Source organism: Sapajus apella, unplaced genomic scaffold, assembly GCF_009761245.1.
Source record: "Sapajus apella isolate SASKATOON/1434 unplaced genomic scaffold, GSC_monkey_1.0 scaffold149, whole genome shotgun sequence".
In the NCBI taxonomy this organism is placed as follows: domain Eukaryota; kingdom Metazoa; phylum Chordata; class Mammalia; order Primates; family Cebidae; genus Sapajus; species Sapajus apella.
In genome coordinates, this window is record NW_022437089.1 from 1,079,508 (window position 1) to 1,099,622 (window position 20,115).

The window sequence follows — 20,115 nt, forward strand, 5'->3', positions numbered from 1 at the left end:
ATTGAGGGTGATCTCTTTTACTTAAAATCAGTTCAGGGCTGGGTGCAGCGGCTTATGCCTATAATCTCAGTCTTTTATTATTATTATTTTAATTATTATTATTACTTTTTGAGACAGAGTCTCGCTCTGTCACCAGGCGCCAGGCTGGAGTGCAGTGGCGCGATCCTGGCTCACTGCAAACTCTGCCTCCCAGGTTCAAGCAATTCTCCTGCCTCAGCCTCCGGAGTAGCTGGGACTACAGGCGCGCACCACCACCCCTGGCTAATTTTTATATTTTTAAGTAGAGACAGGGTTTCACCATGTTGACCAGGATGGTCTCGATCTCTTGACCTCGTGATCCACCCGCCTCGGCCTCCCACAGTGCTGGGATTACAGGCGTGAGCCACTGCGCCCGGCTTTTTTAAAATTATTTTTTTTAAGATAGAGTCTTGCTCTATCTCACAGGCTGGAGGGCAATGGTGCGATCTTGGCTCACTGCGACCTCCCCCTCCCAGATTCAAGAGATTCTCCTGCCTCACCCTCCCAAGTAGCTGGGATTACACGCGCCCGCCACCATGCCCAGCTAATGTTTGTATTTTTTGTAGAGATGGGGTTTAACCATGTTGGCCAGGCTGGTCTTGAACTGCTGACTTCAGGTGATCTGCCCACTTTGGCCTCCCAAAGTGCTGGGATGACAGGTGTGAGCCAACGTGCCCAACATATAATCCTAGTACTTTGGAAGGCTGATCAGGAGGATTGCTTGAGCCCAGTAGTTCAAGACCAGCCTGAGCAATGTAGCAAGACCCTGTTTCTCTCTACAAAAATTTGAGAAGTTAGCCACACTTGCCTGTGGTGCCAGCTACCTGGGAGGTTGAGGCAGGAGGATCCCTTGAATCCTGGAAGTCGAGGCTGCAGTGAGCTGTGATTATGCCACTATCTGCAGCCTGGGTGATACAGTGAGACCTCAATTTGGGGGTTAAAAAAATATATATATATACACACACACACACACACACATATATATTTAATAAAAATGGGCAAAGGGCTTGAATACACATTTCTTCAGAGATGATATACAAAAGGCCAACAGGCACATGAAAAAGATGCTGAACATCATTAGTCATCTGGGAAATGAAAAGGAAAACCTTAGCGGGGTGTGGGGGTTCACACCTGCAGTCCCAGCACTTTGGGAGGCTGAGGCGGGAGGATCGTTTGAGCTTGGGGCAGTCGAGGCTGCAGCGAGCTATGAGCTCACCATTGCACTCCAGCCCGAGTGACAGAGCGAGACGCTGTGTCAAAACAAAACAAAAAGGAAAAAGCAAGCAAGGGAAGGAAGAGAAAGCCCCTGGTTCAGGGTGGCCAGGGAAGGGGCTGGTTTGGACAGCTGTAGCTGCAGGCCCTCCAGGTTAGGGACCGTCAGGGGCGTGACCTGAGCTGGGAGCGCGAGTCCTCGGCGGGGGTGCACCTGAGAAGCCGGGACCAGCAAGGCTGTCCCCCAGCGGCAGGTGACCACGGGCTCGTCCTCGAGCGCCAAGGTGGGGCGGGGCGGGCGCGCACCCCGGGCCCGAAGGGGTGTGGCGCGGGCGCGCGCGGGTTCCAGGGTCGTCCGAGGCGGCGGGCGGGGAATCGGGGCGCGGGGAAGGCGCGCGCCGCGGACGCGGCCATCGAACGAAGGGGTTCGGCTGGCCAGGCGGGTCCCCCTGCAGGTCGCGGAGGTCGGGGCTGCGTGCGAGGTCCCTGGCCGCGGGAAGCAGCGGCCCCGCCCGCGCCCCCTGCCGCTGCGGCCCCCCGGCCGGGCGTCCCTGTGCGCCCCCGCCCCGCGCGGTGGTACGGTCCGGGTTTAAAAGGCTCCGGCGGCCCCCAGGCTGGCCCAGTGTGTGGGCGGCGGTAGCGGCTGCGCGCGCTGTACGCGGGGCGCGGGGTGAGGCCGTGGGTGTACGCGAGCGGTGCCGCGGTGGGGCTCGGGAGCGCGTACACGTGGCCAGAGGGCTGCCACCCGGAGCCATCCGAGGGACAGGTAGGTAGCCGTAATCTTTGCCGTCCATGTGGGGCCAGCCGCCTCGGCGGGGCCCGGGGCTCAGGCAGCCCGGGGGTCCGGCTCGGCCTGCGGGGGTCAGGCCCTACCCCTGCCCGTCCGCGCCGGCCTGCCTGGCCCCTCGTGCCCCGCGTGGTGGGGACACCAACCCAAGACCAGCCCCCTGCCCAAAGAGGACCCTTTGTCGCAGGGGAGCAGCCTCTTGGAGGATCGCCGCTGTACTTCCCTCCCACTAAGGGCTCCGACAGTCCGCGAGGGGTGCCCTGGTGTGGCTCGGGCTAACTGGACCAGCAGCACGGTGGGGGTTGTGGGGGCGCAGCCTCTGGACCCGCCTCTCTTCGTGGGGCTGCCCCGTTCCTCAGGCTCTCTGCTGGCCCGGCCGTGGCAAAGTGCCGAGTGTACCTGTGATGCCCGAGGTTGCCACTTAACAGGTGGGGGCGGGGCCTGAAATTCTGCTTCCCAGGTCTTCCTCCCGACCTGTCCCCAGCCTGTCCCTAGGCTTGTGTTCCCTGGGTGTAGAGGAGGTGAGGACAGGATGTGGCCTCTCTTCTTTGGCCTTCCTTTCTTCTCCGCTGTGGCATGAGGGGTCCAGCTGACAAAAGAGCCCTGGAGACATGATCAATCCGAGCTAAAACTTCGCGGTTTCAGGCTGGGCCTGCCCCTTGTTCTGGCAAACGCATTTTGTTCCCTTTCTCTCTCCTGTGCCTCCTTGGTTTGGCTCTCTACATCGGCCCCCCACCCCCAAGCTGGGTACCTCCTATCTCCCCAGGGGGACCTGGAACTGAGAGGGTGGCGCTGAGCCCTGCCCTGTTGGCTGCCACGACACTGCCCTGCTGTCTGGGGCTGGCTGGGTGTGGTCTGGGGGCTAAGTGCCAGTCCCAGCACTGTCCCTATGTCTCCTGCCCTGTCTCCCCAAGGCCTTGACTGTATTTGGGGACATTGGTCCTCCTTTTTAAGGCTCCTGGAACTCCGAAGGGCAGGTAGGGCCCCCTGCACATTCCCTTCCCCAGCAAACCTTTGGCTCTGGAGGGGGAGCCGCACAGGCTGTGCCTGAGCAGAGCTTGACTTCTGTGTGTCTGGGCGCGTGGCTAAGGGGGCAGGTGCGACACGGCTTTGTGTTGCATCGGGGAGACCAAACAGCGGGCTCCTGGACAGCCAGCTGAGGCCCTTGTCGGGGAGGCAGCTTGGGCCCCTGCAGGGGACATGGTGGTGCTGGGTCCTGCATCACGCCCTCTGTCGCAGGGCTCCCGGTGGAGTGCTACTCCGATGGTGTTCTGCCCCAGCTTTTGATCGTTCTGTCCCTGCCTCCCTCTCCCCTCAGTTCAGGCGTCGGGGGGCAGCCTGGCAGCCTGGGGCTTGCTGTTGGTCACCCTGGACTCCGGGATGTGGTGTCCAGGGTCTCAGGTCCTGGAGGGCCTCCAGCTTGGCCTTTCCCAGCATCTGCTCTGCTGCCCCCTTGGGTGTGGCCCAGCTGAGGCAAGGCCTCCTGGCTCCTTTCCAGCACGGGGGCTGGGGGACGATTGATGGCCCCCAAGCCTGCCTGCGCTGGCTGCTCACTCATGCGCCCTGGCGAAGGCCCCTCCTCTTTCCCAGTCAGGGTAGCCATCTGGGGCTCTGTCGGGTGGGTCAGTGGCCCGGCCCTCTGTGCTTGAGGCCTCTGACTCCCATGCACCGTCTCTCGCCAGGTCGTCCCCAGGCACGGCTGCTGGCCATGCCCTCTGTCTGCCTCCTCCTGCTGCTCTTCCTTGCTGTGGGGGGTGCCCTGGGCAACAGGCCCTTCCGTGCTTTCGTGGTGACGGACACCACGCTTACCCACCTGGCTGTGCACCAGGTGACTGGGGAGGTGTTCGTGGGTGCAGTGAACCGAGTCTTTAAGCTGGCCCCCAACTTGACTGAGCTGCGGGCCCACGTCACGGGGCCCGTCGAAGACAATGCTCGCTGCTACCCACCCCCCAGCATGCGCGTGTGTGCCCACCGCCTGGCCCCCGTGGACAACGTCAACAAGCTGCTGCTCATAGACTATGCGGCCCGCCGCCTGGTGGCCTGTGGCAGCATCTGGCAGGGCATCTGCCAGTTCCTGCGCCTAGACGACCTCTTCAAGCTGGGTGAGCCACACCACCGCAAGGAGCACTACCTGTCAGGGGCCCAGGAGCCCGACTCCATGGCTGGTGTCATCGTGGAGCAGGGTCAGGGGCCCAGCAAGCTCTTCGTGGGCACTGCTGTCGACGGCAAGTCAGAGTACTTCCCCACGTTGAGCTCCCGCAAGCTCATCAGCGACGAAGACAGCGCAGACATGTTCAGTCTCGTGCGTGAGCCTTCCTTCCCTCCTTCCTCCACCCAGTCCTGGCTCTGCCTCCTGGAAGAGCCCTGTTCTGAGAGGGGACTTTTTGAGATGCAGACAGGTTGCGGAGGGTGGGGCTCCTGTGATTGTCCAGGCAGGAGGGGGATGCAGAGGGAAGCTGGTGACGTCCGCGATGTTGGCACAGGGCGTCACCTGATGCTCTGTCCTCCCCTTGTTCCCCAGGTGTATCAGGATGAGTTTGTCTCCTCCCAGATCAAGATCCCCTCAGACACGCTGTCCTTGTACCCCGCCTTTGACATCTACTACATTTATGGTTTCGTCAGCGCATCCTTCGTGTACTTCCTGACACTACAGCTGGATACCCAGCAGACGCTGCTGGACACAGCGGGAGAGAAATTCTTCACATCCAAGATCGTGCGCATGTGTGCGGGGGACTCAGAGTTCTACTCATACGTGGAGTTCCCCATCGGCTGCTCCTGGCGCGGCGTGGAGTACCGCTTGGTGCAGAGCGCCCACCTGGCCAAGCCTGGCCTGCTGCTGGCCCAGGCCCTGGGCGTGCCGGCTGACGAGGACGTCCTCTTCACCATCTTCTCTCAGGGCCAGAAGAACCGAGCCAGCCCACCCCGGCAGACCGTCCTGTGCCTGTTCACCCTTAGCAACATCAATGCCCACATCCGGCGCCGCATCCAGTCCTGCTATCGTGGGGAGGGCACGCTGGCCCTGCCCTGGCTGCTGAACAAGGAGCTGCCCTGCATCAACACCGTGAGCCCCTTGCCACCCCACACTGGTCCTCTGCCTTGCCACCCCACACTGGTCCTCTGCCTTGCCCCAGGTCTGCTGTGCCCGGCCTGGGCTCACGGCCAGTCCTTCTGTCCCAGGCTTTGCATGGCCTCGGGAGTGGCACCTTTGCCCTGCCACCTGTTTCTCCCTTCCAGGGGTCCCTGCCCTGTCCTTCCCTCTCTCTGGCCTGCCCAGTGCCCCACTCCTGCTCCTGTTCCCAGCTCATTCCTCCTTGCTCCGTCTCCTCAATGCCTGTTGTCTTGAGCCAGCGAGAGTCTTGTGGACCCAGGCTTTGCTCCTCCCTCTGTGCTGTCGGTCCTCTGTCTCCCTCCGCAGCCGCCATTTTCCTGCAGCACCCTAGGGCGAGCAGTTGGGCCTAGCTGGAGGGGACTGGGCTGTAGATCCTGCTCTCTTCTGGGCCGCAGGATCTGCCAGCCTGCACCCGGCTGCTGTGTGCCTGCGCCTGGGAGCTCTCACTCTCATGGGTCCCTCCTGTTTCACCAGCCCATGCAGATCAACGGCAACTTCTGCGGGCTGGTGTTGAACCAGCCTCTGGGCGGCCTGCATGTGATCGAGGGGCTGCCCCTGGTGGCCGACAGCACCGATGGCATGGCCAGCGTGGCTGCCTACACCTACCGCCAGCACTCTGTGGTCTTCATTGGCACACGCAGCGGCAGCCTGAAGAAGGTGGCCCCCAGAATCTTGGGCATGTGGGGGTGGGGACATCTCAGATATGGGACAAGGCTGGTGGTGGGCACACATGGGAGAGCCCTGAGGACAGGATAGGACATGGCTGGTGCGGGGAGGGTTTCCCTGGCTGGGTCCCAGGAGCCTGGCACCCTCACTGTTGCCAGTTCCCACTGTGGACTGAATTGCTAGCTTCCTGTGGCTCTGGGGACAGAGAACTGACCTCTTGTGGGATCTCCCTGCCATGTGAGCAGGGCTGGGGCTGAGCTGTCATTGCTGGGTCCTCCATTGAATAGATAAGGGAGAAAACACAGACGTTGCCCTGTGTGCCGTGGCCTGGATGGGTTCCCTGCCCCTCAAGCCTCCCCATTCTTGGGACAGACCCACTCGCCTGCTGCCTTCTCCTTGGCTCACTACTTTCCATCCTTTTCCTCCCACCCAAGATACCACTTTCCTAAAGAGAGCTTTCCAGATCCATGCCCCAGCCCCGCTGTTTTTTCCCTCGTGGGCCCTGGGGCTGCGGGTGCTTCCATTCAGGATCTGGGGGTATCTTGGCATGGAGGAGGTGAACTCCTGGGCACTCCAGTAAGTTCTGAAGGCACAGAAGTCAGGGGCACTGCAGTGCTCTTGTCCTGCTTGCCTCGTAGATGGAGTTCCGTCCCCAGGGAGGGCAAGAGCTGGTCTGGGGGTGAAGGGAAGGGTTTGCGGAGAGGGATGCTGAGCTCTCCCGGCCCACCTCCTCTGTTCCCAGGACGCTTTTTTCCTCTGTAGCAGCTTTGTTGAACACCTGCCATCCAATTCACCCTTTTAAAGTGCACAGAGGATTTCAGGGGTCTCATTCCCCTAATCAATGCCGTCCTCAAGCTCTCCCTCCGACACACATCCCCTGAACCTGGGCAACAGGAATCACAGTGTCCTTCAGTCTCCCGGGGGCATTTTCTGGCTTCTGCACCCTCCGTTTTTGGCCTCTGGGCTGTGAGCATGGGAGCCACAGGCAGGCGGCCAAGTGCTGAACCCCACCAGGCCCTGACTTCAGCTTGGCCACAACCTCCAAAGTCTGGCTGGAGAAGACGATGTCCTGGGTGCAGGAGGCTGTGGTGGCATCAGGCTGGTCTTGTGGCTCAGGTACGGGTCGATGGCTCCCAGGATGCCCACCTGTATGAGACGGTGCCCGTGGTGGATGGCAGCCCCATCCTCCGAGACCTGCTCTTCAGCCCCGACCACCGGCACATCTATCTCCTGAGTGAGAAGCAGGTGGGCCCATGGTGGGTGGCCGTGGGGGGTGGGGCAGGGGTGAGCTGGGTGCTGACGTGGCTGTCCCCAGGTGAGCCAGCTCCCGGTGGAGACCTGCGAGCAGTACCAGAGCTGCGCGGCGTGCCTGGGCTCCGGGGACCCACACTGTGGTTGGTGTGTGCTGCAGCACAGGTGAGGGCGGGGCCCCTGCTTGGGGACTGGAGGGCCCCGCTGGCCAGGGGGAGCCAGCCACACCCAGCCCTGCGCTTTCGGCCTCCTCCCCACCCTCCTCCACTTTCTCCAGCTAATGAGCGGAACTTCCACCCCGAGTGACATCCCTTGGGCCCCAGGGGACGAGGCCAAGGCTGGCTGTTGCCTGGCACTGTGAGCCAGACAGGCCTGGGCCCTCCCAGGGCAGTGGCAGGACTGGCTGTGGCCCGACCCCGTGCAGGTGCTGCCGTGAAGGGGCCTGTCCAGGCGCCTCTGCTCCACACGGCTTTGCTGAGGAGCTGAGCAAGTGTGTCCAGGTGCGGGTCCGGCCCAACAATGTGTCGGTGACGTCACCTGGGGTGCCGGTGAGCAACTTGGGGTGCCGGGCTGGGCGTGCACATGCGCGCTGGGAGTGTGCCCTGCCCTGAGCCCTCTGCCTCCCGCAGCTGACTGTTGCCCTGCACAACGTGCCGGATCTGGGCGCGGGTGTGAGCTGTGCCTTCGAGGAGGCGGCGGAGAGTGAGGCGATCCTGCTGCCGTCCGGTGAACTGCGCTGCCCCTCACCCTCCCTCCAGGAGCTCCGAGCTCTTACCAGGGGGCATGGTCAGTGGGCTAGGGCTGCCCAGGGCAGGGCAGGGTGGGGCTGCTCCCTGTCCTTAGAGAGTTCACAGCCACCCCGGGACTGCTGCAGGGGCCGTGCGCACCGTGCGGCTGCAGCTTCTCTCCAAGGAGACCGGTGTGAGGTTTGCCGGTGTGGACTTCGTCTTCTACAACTGCAGCGTCCTCCAGTCGTGAGTACCTGGCCAAGTACCCGTCCCTACCCCTGGGGAAAGAGGGGACCTCTGGGACAGGCGACACCTGCAGGGCGCCCTCCAGGGCACCCTGATAGCCCACGACCTCCCCACATTTCTGTGTCCCCCGATATGGCTGCCTTTTTCCTTTGGTTTCCGACATGTCCTGTTGGGGAGCGGTGAGGGGCAGTGCAGCCTTCTCTATTCTTTCTGAAGCCACTTCCCCTGCAGGTGCATGTCCTGTGTTGGCAGCGTTTACCCTTGCCACTGGTGTAAGTACCGCCATGTGTGTACCAGCCGCCCCCATGAGTGCTCCTTCCAGGAGGGCAGGGTCCACAGCCCTGAGGTGAGGCGGGCACCATGTGCAAGGGGATGGGTTCTGAGACACGGGCTGGCTTTTATGTGTTCTGGGTTACTTTGGAGAAGAGTGGCCCTGTGTGCACCTGACAGGCGCTTTCCCCCCAGGGCTGTCCTGAGATCCTGCCCAGCGGGGACCTCCTGATCCCTGTTGGGGTCATGCAGCCTCTTACCTTGCGGGCTAAGAACCTGCCTCAGCCGCAGTCAGGCCAGAAGAACTATGAGTGTGTGGTGCGGGTGCAGGGGCGGCAGCAGCGGGTGCCCGCCGTGCGCTTCAACAGCAGCAGTGTGCAGTGCCAGAATGCCTCGGTGAGGTCCCACCCCCTGCCTTCCTTTGGGGTCTGGGCTGTGGCATGGTGGGTATCGTTCCTGTCTATGGCCAGCTTCCTGGCAGGGAACTCTCTGAGTCACCTGTTAGGGATTCCTGTGCCTGGAGGAGGGGGGAGTTGGCAGAAATTTTGGGGTGGGGTCTGCACATCTTACCCGAGGTCTATGGGTTCCTTTGCTCCAGTACTCCTATGAAGGTGATGAGTATGGTGACGCCGAGCTGGACTTCTCCGTGGTCTGGGATGGAGATTTCCCCATAGACAAGCCTCCCAGCTTCCGAGGTGAATGGCAGCACGGGTCAAGGAGCCTGCCTCCCAAGGCAGTCAGCACTACTGGGGTCAGGTCTGGGGGCCCTAGTGCTCCCTACTTTCCACTTTTCTGCTGCTACCCCCTCCATCAGCAGCACCCTCTGTGCCCGCAGCCCTCCTGTACAAGTGCTGGGCGCAGCGACCCAGCTGTGGCCTCTGCCTCAAGGCTGATCCCCGCTTCAACTGTGGCTGGTGCATCTCAGAGCACAGGTGCCAGCTGCGGACCCACTGCCCAGCCCCCAAGACCAACTGGATGCACCCGAGCCAGAAGGGCACCCGGTGCAGCCACCCCCACATCACGCAGGTCAGCTTTCCTCACCACCCCTGCCCACTGCCAGCCAGGCACCCGGGAGCCTGGGCCGACCCTCTCACTGCCCATCCTGCTCCACAGATCCATCCTCTTGTCGGGCCCAAAGAGGGAGGCACCTGGGTCACCATTGTGGGTGAGAACCTGGGCCTCCTGTCCCGAGAGGTGGGCTTGCGGGTGGCTGGCGTGCGTTGCAACTCCATCCCGGCCGAGTACGTCAGTGCTGAGAGGTGAGTGCAGCCATGTGGGTGTCTGGACCATTTCTGGCCGGGCTGGCCCTGACACTCTCTGAGCCCTAGGATCGTGTGTGAGATGGAGGAGTCGCTGGTGCCCAGCCCGCCGCCGGGGCCCGTGGAGCTGTGCGTGGGTGACTGTTCGGCTGACTTCCGCACACAGTCTGAGCAGCTGTACAGCTTTGTGGTGCGTGGCTGCTGGCCTCCCCCGTCCTGTCCCTTCTCCCTCCCCAAAGGGGTATGTGGAGCAGCCCCTCAGGGCAGCTTCTTCCACAGACGCCAACGTTTGACCGAGTGAGTCCCAGCCGCGGCCCGGCATCAGGGGGCACGCGGCTAACCATCTCGGGCAGCTCTCTGGACGCTGGCAGCAGGGTTACAGTGACTGTGAGGGACGGCGAGTGCCAGTTTGTGAGGTGGGCCAGGGCCCTGCCAACTTTGGGCTGGGCATGGGGGGGGGCCATGGGGACACGTGGCTGAGGGCCCTGGGCCACCTGCTCCAAGCATCCCGCTTGCCAACATAGGAGGGATGCCCAGTCCATCGTGTGCCTCTCACCTGTGTCCACCCTGGGCCCCAGCCAGGCCCCCATCACACTTGCCATTGACCGGGCTAACATCTCCAGTCCTGGGGTCATCTACACCTACACTCAGGACCCCACTGTCACCCGCCTGGAGCCCACCTGGAGCATCATCAAGTAAGACCCTGGGGGAGAGGGGAGCCCGGCAGTGTCCAGAGGGCTCAGGGACTGGGTGGTCTCTGAGCTCTAGTGGGGCCCCTCCTGGAGCCTTGGGCCCTTATTGGTTGGGGGGGTAGAGCTGTCCTGGCTGCATAGTACCCGGCACCCACTGGGTGATCCAGGGTCAGGGAAGTCCCAGGCTGCCACGGCAGCCTCAATCACTCTCCAGGGCTGGGTGGGTGCAGTGGAGGATGGAGCCTGAGGGCCCTGCCCTGTTCCTAGTGGAAGTACTGCCATCACTGTGAGCGGGACCCACCTGCTGACGGTCCAGGAGCCCCGGGTCCGCGCCAAGTACCGCGGCATCGAGACCACCAACGTGAGTACCAGCTGCTTCGCCCTGCCCCGACCCTGCAGCACATGGCTTCATGTGCTGGGCTGTCCACCTTTGTCTCCACAGACATGCAAAGTGATCAATGACACTGCCATGCTGTGTAAGGCCCCTGGCATCTTTCTTGGGCGGCCCCAGCCTCGGGCGCAAGGCGAGCACCCTGATGAGTTTGGCTTCCTGCTGGACCACGTGCAGACGGCCCGCTCCCTTAACCGCTCCTCCTTTACCTACTACCCCGACCCCAGCTTTGAGCCGCTGGGGCCCTCTGGTGTGCTGGACATCAAACCGGGCTCCCATGTGGTGCTGAAGGTGCGGGCGGGGTGGGGGTGGGGAGGGGCAGGAAAGTCAAGAGTCCTGGACTGACTCTATCCTCCACCCCCAGGGCAAGAACCTGGTTCCTGCAGCTGCTGGCAGCTCTCGCCTCAACTACACAGTGCTGATCGGAGGCCAGCCATGTGCACTCACGGTTTCGGACACGCAGCTCCTGTGTGACTCACCCAGCCAGACTGGCCGGCAGCCTGTCATGGTGGGTGTGGAGGGGGAGACCCCCCCCCCACAGGCAGTCCAGGGTGGGCATGGTGGTCAGCTCACCTCGAGCCTGTCTCCACAGGTGCTGGTGGGCGGCTTGGAGTTCTGGCTGGGCACCCTGCACATCTCGGCAGAGCGGGCGCTGACCCTACCGGCCATGGTGGGGCTGGCAGCAGGGGGCGGGCTCCTGCTGCTGGCCATCATGGCCGTGCTGGTGGCCTACAAGCGCAAGACTCAGGACGCGGACCGCACCCTCAAGCGCCTGCAGCTGCAGATGGACAACCTGGAGTCCCGCGTGGCCCTGGAGTGCAAGGAAGGTGCCTGACGTGGGGTGGGGCATGCTGTGGAAGCCGGGGGCCTCCTTCCTGCCTACTCACTCTCTCCACCCCCTAGCTTTTGCAGAGCTGCAGACAGACATCAACGAGCTGACTAACCACATGGACGAGGTGCAGATCCCCTTCCTGGACTACCGGACCTATGCCGTGCGCGTGCTCTTCCCGGGCATCGAGGCCCACCCGGTGCTCAAGGAGCTGGACGTGAGCCTCTGCCTGGCCTGCCCCCTCCCCCAATTCCCTTCAGGACCACCCCCACCCTCTGAGACCACCTGCTCCCCACAGACACCGCCCAACGTGGAGAAGGCCCTGCGCCTGTTTGGGCAGCTGCTGCACAGCCGTGCCTTCGTGCTCACCTTCATCCACACGCTGGAGGCCCAGAGCAGCTTCTCCATGCGCGACCGCGGCACCGTGGCCTCGCTCACCATGGTGGCCCTGCAGAGCCGGCTCGACTATGCCACAGGGCTGCTCAAGCAACTGCTGGCTGACCTTATCGAGAAAAATCTCGAGAGCAAGAACCACCCCAAGCTGCTGCTGCGCAGGTGCCTGCCTCGCTCTATCCAGGCCAAGCCCCTGTCCTCCCTGACCCTGCCCCCTGCCGAAGGCCCGCCCTTGCCAAGCCTGAGTGCCCCTCTCGTGCCCTAGGACAGAGTCAGTGGCTGAGAAGATGCTTACCAACTGGTTCACGTTCCTGCTGCACAAGTTTCTGAAGGTGCGCTGGGTGGGTGGGCTACAGGGAGGTGATGGTGGAGGACTGGCCAGCATCAGGCAGGCACCCAGCTGTGCACCTCTTCCTGGCTGCAGGAGTGCGCTGGGGAGCCTCTCTTCCTGCTTTACTGTGCCATCAAGCAGCAGATGGAGAAGGGCCCCATCGATGCCATCACGGGCGAGGCGCGATACTCCCTGAGTGAGGACAAGCTCATCCGGCAGCAGATCGACTACAAGACGCTGGTGAGTGTAGGGCCAAGTGGGCCACAGGTGTAGGTGGGGAGAGAGGCCTCACCCTTGGGTCTGCTTTCCCCTCAGACCCTGCACTGCGTGTGTCCGGAGAATGAGGGCAGTGCCCAGGTCCCAGTGAAGGTTCTCAACTGTGACAGCATCACCCAGGCCAAAGATAAACTGCTGGACACTGTGTACAAGGGGATTCCATACTCCCAGCGCCCCAAAGCTGAGGACATGGACCTGGGTGAGGCCCTGCCCTCTCCTGGCCCACACTCACAGCCCCTGTACATGTGACCTCCATAGGCTCTCCCGCTCCCCACCTGAATGCTGTTCTCTAAGAGGAGTGTGCCAGGGACTTAGGGGATGCCAACATAATCTTAAGGGCTGTCTGTGGCCCACAGAGTGGCGCCAGGGCCGCATGACTCGCATCGTCCTCCAGGACGAGGATGTCACCACCAAGATCGAGTGTGACTGGAAGAGGCTCAACTCACTGGCCCACTACCAGGTGAGGGGCTGGGGCCCACTCCCCGCCAGGGCCACCTGGGAGCCAGGACCCTGCCTTGAGCGGCAGCAGGACACAAAAGCAGTGGCCCTGGCTCCAGCCCGTCTCCCTGGATTTGTGGGCTCCCCTCATGGGTGTGGGTGGGTGGGGGCTCCTTGGCTTCTCAGCTTCCTGCATTGCCCTCTTCTGTCTCTGGGGTCTCCAGGTGACAGATGGTTCCTTGGTGGCACTGGTGCCCAAACAAGTGTCTGCCTATAACATGGCCAACTCCTTCACCTTCACTCGCTCCCTCAGCCGCTACGGTAGGTGTTCTTGGCATGGTGACTGTGTGCCCTTGAAGGCTGGGTAAGCCATCCCAGGGAACCCCCACTTCCAACTAGCTGGCCTGGCTCTGGAGGCCTTCCTGGGTTGTGCTCTCGGGAGGTCTGCAGTTCTGTGGAGTGTACACAGAGGGGCGGTCAGCAAGGGCAGATGGGTTCCCACAGGCTGCTGGGCTATTGGGAGCGAGTGGGGCAGGGGCCAGGTGGTGGCCTGAGGTCACATGCATTCTCTACTCCAGAGAGCTTGCTCCGCACGGCCAGCAGCCCTGATAGCCTCCGCTCACGGGCACCCATGATCACGCCCGACCAGGAGACGGGCACCAAATTGTGGCACCTGGTGAAAAACCACGATCATGCTGACCATCGCGAGGGGGACCGTGGCAGCAAGATGGTCTCGGAGATCTACCTGACGCGGCTGCTGGCCACCAAGGTGTGGGCCTTGGCCTCTGCAGATGCCTTCTGCCTTGGCTTCTGCCCAGAGGTTGTCCTGGCCTTACAGGGGAGGGGGCCCTGAATCATTTGGGTCCCATAGGCCTTTCTTAGGGCTTTTGCTAGGGGAACTCAGCCTTAGATCAAGGCCAAGTCTATCTGAGAGGCCATTGGCCCTATAGGGAAGGCCCGCTCTTTGCCGAGCCTTTCTGCCTCCATCTGTCCTGCTCTGGGCACATCCCCACCCGGCTCCCTCACAGCATGTGACCTGTCTGCCCCACACAGGGCACACTGCAGAAATTCGTGGATGACCTCTTTGAGACGGTATTCAGCACAGCCCACCGGGGCTCGGCCCTGCCCCTGGCCATCAAGTACATGTTCGACTTCCTGGATGAGCAGGCAGACCAGCGCCAGATCAGTGATCCCGACGTGCGCCACACCTGGAAGAGCAACTGGTACTGCCCAGTGCTGGGCTGCTGCCAGCCTGCCTGGAGAGGGTGGGCGGAAGACGCTGGTGGCTGTGCTGAGACCCAGGGCCCGGAGTAGCCATTCAGGCAGGAGGACGTGAGGCCTGGCCTGGGGCTGACACTGATGGCGACATCAAGTCAAGGGGCCCGTTGAGTCAGGTTCTGGAGCTGGACTGCCTGGGTGGTTGGGATGGTGGTGGTGAGGCTTTGCCCTCTGCGGCCTTGCAGCAGGTAGAGATGCTGGCGGTCAGTCGCAGGTAGCGAGGCGGTGGTGGAAGCTGCAGAGGGGGTTGAGACTGAGAGGACACTTGTGCATTAGAAACCTAGAGGAAAGGCCGCTCACCTTAAACGTGTTGCTCTCACTATCTCTGGCCAAGATGTGAGCCGGCCGACAGGAAGGAGATGCGCAGGGGAGCAGCCATGGGAGGGGCACTCGGGGCCAACTAGGAAGCCTGGCGTGCATGTCCCTCTGTCGCCCACAGCCTGCCGCTGCGCTTCTGGGTGAATGTGATCAAGAACCCACAGTTCGTCTTCGACATCCACAAGAACAGCATCACGGACGCCTGCCTGTCGGTGGTAGCCCAGACCTTCATGGACTCCTGCTCCACGTCCGAGCACCGCCTGGGCAAGGACTCGCCCTCCAACAAATTGCTCTACGCCAAGGACATCCCCAACTACAAGAGCTGGGTGGAGAGGTGTGCTCCTTGCTGCTGCGGGGGCAGGGACAGGACCTGCCCCTCCCTGGGCTGTCTGTCCAGGGAAGGCCAGCTACAGGCAAAAAGCTGGAGCGCTAGCCGGGCAGTGAGGGCAGGGGTTCTAGTTTTTGTGACATTGCCTGAGTGACAGACTCAGGGTCCCAACAGGTATTATCGAGACATTGCAAAGATGGCATCCATCAGTGACCAGGACATGGACGCCTACCTGGTGGAGCAGTCCCGCCTCCATGCCAGCGACTTCAATGTCTTGAGTGCGCTCAGCGAGCTCTATTTCTATGTCACCAAGTACCGCCAGGAGGTGTGTGTCGTCCAGTGTCAAAGGCAGGAGGGTTGGTGGGGGTTGGGGACAGAACAGACACAGAGTCTGTCTCAAATTGTTCATGGTCCCTCCCCTGACCAGCCTTGGGGCTGGCACAGGTGATACTCTCAGGGATCACAGGTAGATGCTAGAATTTGAGGGACCCAGGAGATAAGCCACTGGCTGGGTACAAAGTGGCCATTGGGCAAAAGTTCAGGGGCCTGAGTGCTGGAAAGGATGGGCCAGGCTTTCTGATGAGAGCCGCTGGAGGCAGGAGGACACAGAGAGGTGGATTTTAGGATGGAGCCCGGAGCCGGGATGAGCTCACAGGGAAGCCGCAAGTGGGTGTAGAGAGAGAATTGGCCCAAGCCTTGAGTCTCGGACCCTGGAACACACAGAGGAGGAGGGGAGGTGCGGTGGCGAAGGGGGAGGCCCGAGAGTGCCCAGTGGTACCCTGCAGCCTGAGCCAGTGAGGACCCTTACAGGTCAGGGAGGAGCAGCGGCCAGCTGTGTCTGTCCAGCGCTGCTGCTGGTGAAGGATGGTGACCTACAGAACACTCACTGGGTCTGGCGAGGGTCGTGGGGGCCTCGCAAGGGAGGCTTGGGCTGGAAGGGAATGGGGAGGGGGAATCCCGCATGGTGAGTCCAGAGTCCAGGTCACTCTAGGGAGAAAGTGCTGTCGTTGGGGGGCATTGGGGGCTGAGAAGCTGCTGGGCTGGGCTTGTACGTGGGCTTCAGGGGAGGATAGAGGGGTGAGGCATGTGGGAGGGAAGAGCACAGCTCCAAGGGACCCCTCTTCCCCAGATTCTCACGGCTCTGGACGGAGATGCGTCTTGTCGGAAGCATAAGTTGCGGCAGAAACTGGAACAGATCATCAGCCTCGTGTCCAGCAATAGCTGAGGTTGCGGAATTGGTGAGGAGGGGGCTTCTCAGTCCTGAGCTGTCCTCCCGTCCAGGGGAGTGGCTGGCTCAAGCCTGGGTCCCTGGGCTGAGCCCTAAATTGGGTATCGTGGGGCAGGTCACCCTGGCCAGGATGCCCCCCCGCACACCCAGGCCCCCTTCATTAGTGCCTTGCTTTGGGCCCTGCAGGGGGAGGGGTGACAGGACGAGCCTCCACCCAGCAGCAGCAATACCCCCACCCTCCTGGCCTGTGCCCAGGTGTTGGGCCAGCCCCACCCTCCCTGCTATTTATACTCCTCTGCCTATTTATTGACTCAAACTCCGTCTCCATCTCCATCTGTAAATACGTGTCCCCCACTCACTTGCCTCTCCTTGAGCTGTCTGGGCCCGGCCACCCGTCTTTGGCTCCTTTGTGAGGCATTATCAGTCTCGGTCCGGCCCTGGCACCTCATCCTCGCCATGGCTAACCCCACCCACTCTGAGGCAGGGCCACAGTACCAGCAGCACTTGGGTTGAGGCCTCCAAAGCTTCCTCAGAATTGTGGCTGTGCCACACTGGGCCACAGGGTCCCCCTTCAGCATCTTGAGGCCCTGTTTTCTGTGAGCAACTGGAGGGCTAGACCCAGGCGTGTGCCAGGGCCTGATGGGCCTGGAGGCCCTAGAACGCTCCTCCTGGGCCTGCTGCCAAACGCCGTCAGTGTTGTCTGCAGCTGCCCGGACTCCCTCCTCAGCCACGCACTCAGCGCCTGCTCCGTCCCATGCCCGCCCCAAGGGGCCAAGGCGGCTGTGCCTTACTGCTCCGTGTCTTCTGCCTCCTCTGAGGAATCTGGCCCCGTCTCACGGTCCCAGACCCCCCATTCTCTCCTCTTTAGTTGCATGAGTTTTTCTTTGTTCATGGAATGTTTTTTCCTAATTAAATGTTGGGAAAATGCCATCCACATGGGGCTCTGTCCTTGGGGCAGGTCAGTAGACCTGTGAATGCTGTGTGAGCTTGAGCCCCACTGTGGGAGAAAGGACCACTCCCGACAGGGGCACGGAGGATCTGGGGAGGTCCAGGACCATGCCTGACCCATCAGCAAACCCCAGTGACTCTACCTTCAAGACAGATGCAAGATAGATTGATTCTCCTCCCCTCCATCACCCCCACCCAGCTCTCCTGTGCCATCATCTCTGCCCAGATGCCAGTCTCCCTGCTTCTGCCCTGACTCTCGTTAGCCTATTCTCAGCATGGGAGGCAGAGAGATCCTGTTGCCTCACAGTTTAGAACCCTCCAGTGGTTTCAGCTGCGGCCAACTCCTTCGAAACCTGACATTGCGTACTGTCCAGGTTGTAGCACCCATCATGGTTCACCTACCAAACTCTTAACCCCAGGCCTGTTAAGTAATGCAGGTGGAGGCAGGCAAGGTGGCTCACGCCTGTAATCCCAGCACTTTGGGAGGCTGAGGCGGGTGGATCACAAGGTCAGGAGTTCGAGACCAGCCTGACCAACATGGTGAAACTCCATCTCTATTAAAAAATCCAAAAACCCAGCACTGTGGGAGGCCGAGGCGGGTGGATCACGAGGTCAAGAGATCGAGACCATCCTGGTCAACATGGTGAAACCCCATCTCTACTAAAAATACAAAAAATTAGCTGGGCATGGTGGCGCGTGCCTGTAATCCCAGTGACTCAGGAGGCTGGGGCAGGAGAATTGCCTGAACCCGGGAGGCGGAGGTTGCGGTGAGCCGAGATCGCGCCATTGCACTCCACCCTGGGTAACAAGAGCGAAACTCCGTCTCAAACAAAAAAAAAAATCCAAAAACCTTAGCTAGGCATGGTGGCACATGACTTTAATCCCAGATACTCAGGAGGCTGAGGCAGGAGGATTGCTTGAACCCAAGAGGTGGAGGTTGCAGTGAGCTGAGATGCCACTGCATTCCAGCCTGAGCAACAGAGTGAGACTGTCTCCAAAAAAAAAAAAAAAAAAAAAATGCAGGTGGGGAGAAGGTGACATGCAATTTTTTTTTTTTTGAGACACAGTGTTGCTGTTGCCCAGGCTGGAGTGCAGTGGCAAGATCACAGCTCAGTGAAGCCTCAAACTGCTGGGCTTAAGGGATCCTCCCACCTTAGCCTCTTGAGTAGCTGGGTGTGTAAGTGCACTCTGTTCTACCAGGTGTATTTTATTTTTATTTTTATTTTTTTGTAGAGATAGGGTGTCACTATGTTGTTCAGGCTGGTCTTGAATTCCTGGCCTCAAGTAATCCTCACCTCTCAGCCTCCCAAAGTATTGGGATTACCAGCATGAGCCACTACACCTGGCCAGGTGAGATCGAATCTTACTATTTTTACTTTTTATGGGTTTTTTTTTTTTTTTTGAGACAGGATCTTGCCCTCTTGCTCATGCTGGAGTGCAGTGGCAATATCACAACTTACTGCAGCCTTGATTTCCTGGGCTTAAGTGATCCAGCTGCCTCAGCCTTCTGAGTAGCTAGGACTACAAGTGCTTGCCACCATACCCAGCTATTTTTTTTCCTTCCTTTAGTAGAGATGGAGTCTTGCTGGTCTTGAAATCCTGGGCTCACGTGATCCTTCTGCCTTGGCCTCCCAAAATGCTGGGATTACAGTTGTGAGTCACTGTGCCCAGCCCAGTGAGATGCAGTTTTAAATAGGGTGGCTTGGATGGCTTAGGGCAGAGAACAGAGGCCATCTGACTTGGGTTTAAAAGCTGCCAGCTCCAGCCGTCCAGCTGTGGGGCCACGGCGCCAGACAGTGGTGGTGATTACAGGACCGTTGGTATTTACCAAAACTCTTGGACCTGTCCATGCAGCAGAGGGGAAGTTCACAGTATGTATATGATGCCTTAATAAGCCTGAGTTAAAAAAACAACCAACTACACAAATAAGGAGTAAAACAGTAAAGAGAAGGACATGCAAGGCAGGACTGGATTCTGACCCAGGATAAAGAGAAGTTGTGGGATGGCAGCTGTGCAGTCAGTCAGCCCGGACAGAGCCAGCCAGACGGAGGACAGAGGGCAAGGGAGATGGTTTACAGTATTACCATCGTATGATAATGATAACTAAGCCATGGGAAAACAGGGCAATTTTTAACCTTAGGGGAAATCCCTCAGAAATGAATGGAATCTAACAGAAGCATCATGAGAGGAAGAGGAAGGGAGTCAGAGCTAAATTGGGGCCAGGTTTGAGTTATATGGGGCTGGGTGCGGTGGCTCACACCTGTCATCCCAGGACTTTGGGAGGCCCACGCGGGAAGATCACTTGAGCCCAGGAGTTCAGAACCAGCCTCGGCAACAGTGAGACCCCTCTCTACAAAAACACAAAATTAGCCAGGCATGGTGGCATGTGCCTGTGGTCCCAGTTACTCAGGAGACTGAGGTGGGAGGATTGCTTGAGCCTGGAGGGTCAAGGCTGCAGTGAGCCATGAATGTGCCAGCCTAGGTGACAGAGCCAGACCCTGTGTCCAAAAAATAATTTCTTAAAAAGTAAAAGATCTAAGTTGTCAACTGTCCATCAATAATTAACGTTTAAAAAATATTAAGAAAGAGACAGGAATGAGTAAAACAGGGAGAGAACAAAGTGTCATCTTCATAAGCTCAAGACCGGTGCCACTGTCACCACTGGCAGAGCTCTCCAGATTCTGCAAAGGGAAACTGTTCCTCCTTATGGAGTAACAGGGACTATGTACTGCCACATGAAAGAACCCCCAAACCAGACCAAATATATGGAACACAGAGAATAAACTGGCTATGGGGCAGTGAAGGACAGTGACTGGTGGGAGCTGGGAAACAATTGAGGTAAGCCATGTGACTGGCCCAGTGTCCTGTGTGGAGTTTCCTGGTGGAGCCAGGCAGATACCCGGACTTTTTTTTTTTTTTTTTTTTGAGACGGAGTTTCGCTCGTTACCCAGGCTGGAGTGCAATGGTGCGATCTCGGCTCACCACAACCTCCGCCTCCTGGGTTCAGGCAATTCTCCTGCCTCAGCCTCCTGAATAGCTGGGATTACAGGCACGTGCCACCATGCCCAGCTGATTTTTTGTAGTTTTAGTAGAGACGGGGTTTCACCATGTTGACCAGG

The 20,115-nt window shown here is 60.1% G+C and overlaps 1 protein-coding gene across 3 annotated transcripts; it reads left to right on the forward strand.

Moving 5' to 3' along the window:
* Nucleotides 1-1,856: 1,856 nt before the first annotated feature.
* Nucleotides 1,857-16,398, forward strand: PLXNA3 (plexin A3). Of its 3 annotated transcripts, none has more exons than XM_032265290.1 (33): nucleotides 1,857-1,996; nucleotides 3,700-4,319; nucleotides 4,539-5,078; nucleotides 5,601-5,783; nucleotides 6,909-7,037; nucleotides 7,108-7,208; nucleotides 7,468-7,591; nucleotides 7,673-7,829; nucleotides 7,918-8,017; nucleotides 8,249-8,363; nucleotides 8,483-8,683; nucleotides 8,886-8,982; nucleotides 9,123-9,313; nucleotides 9,401-9,546; nucleotides 9,616-9,736; nucleotides 9,826-9,962; nucleotides 10,071-10,241; nucleotides 10,506-10,599; nucleotides 10,681-10,920; nucleotides 10,994-11,137; nucleotides 11,222-11,456; nucleotides 11,533-11,675; nucleotides 11,757-12,013; nucleotides 12,117-12,183; nucleotides 12,276-12,422; nucleotides 12,498-12,657; nucleotides 12,815-12,918; nucleotides 13,121-13,217; nucleotides 13,475-13,665; nucleotides 13,950-14,119; nucleotides 14,614-14,826; nucleotides 14,995-15,145; nucleotides 15,950-16,398. In XM_032265290.1, the coding sequence occupies exons 2-33, from the start codon at nucleotides 3,726-3,728 to the stop codon at nucleotides 16,043-16,045; spliced, it is 5,616 nt and encodes a 1,871-aa protein (XP_032121181.1). In that variant the 5' UTR covers nucleotides 1,857-1,996; nucleotides 3,700-3,725; the 3' UTR covers nucleotides 16,046-16,398. The 3 variants fall into 3 exon arrangements, with proteins under 3 accessions (XP_032121181.1, XP_032121182.1, XP_032121183.1); XM_032265291.1 differs by having other exon boundaries at nucleotides 10,720-10,920; XM_032265292.1 differs by lacking the exon at nucleotides 5,601-5,783.
* Nucleotides 16,399-20,115: the final 3,717 nt, after the last annotated feature.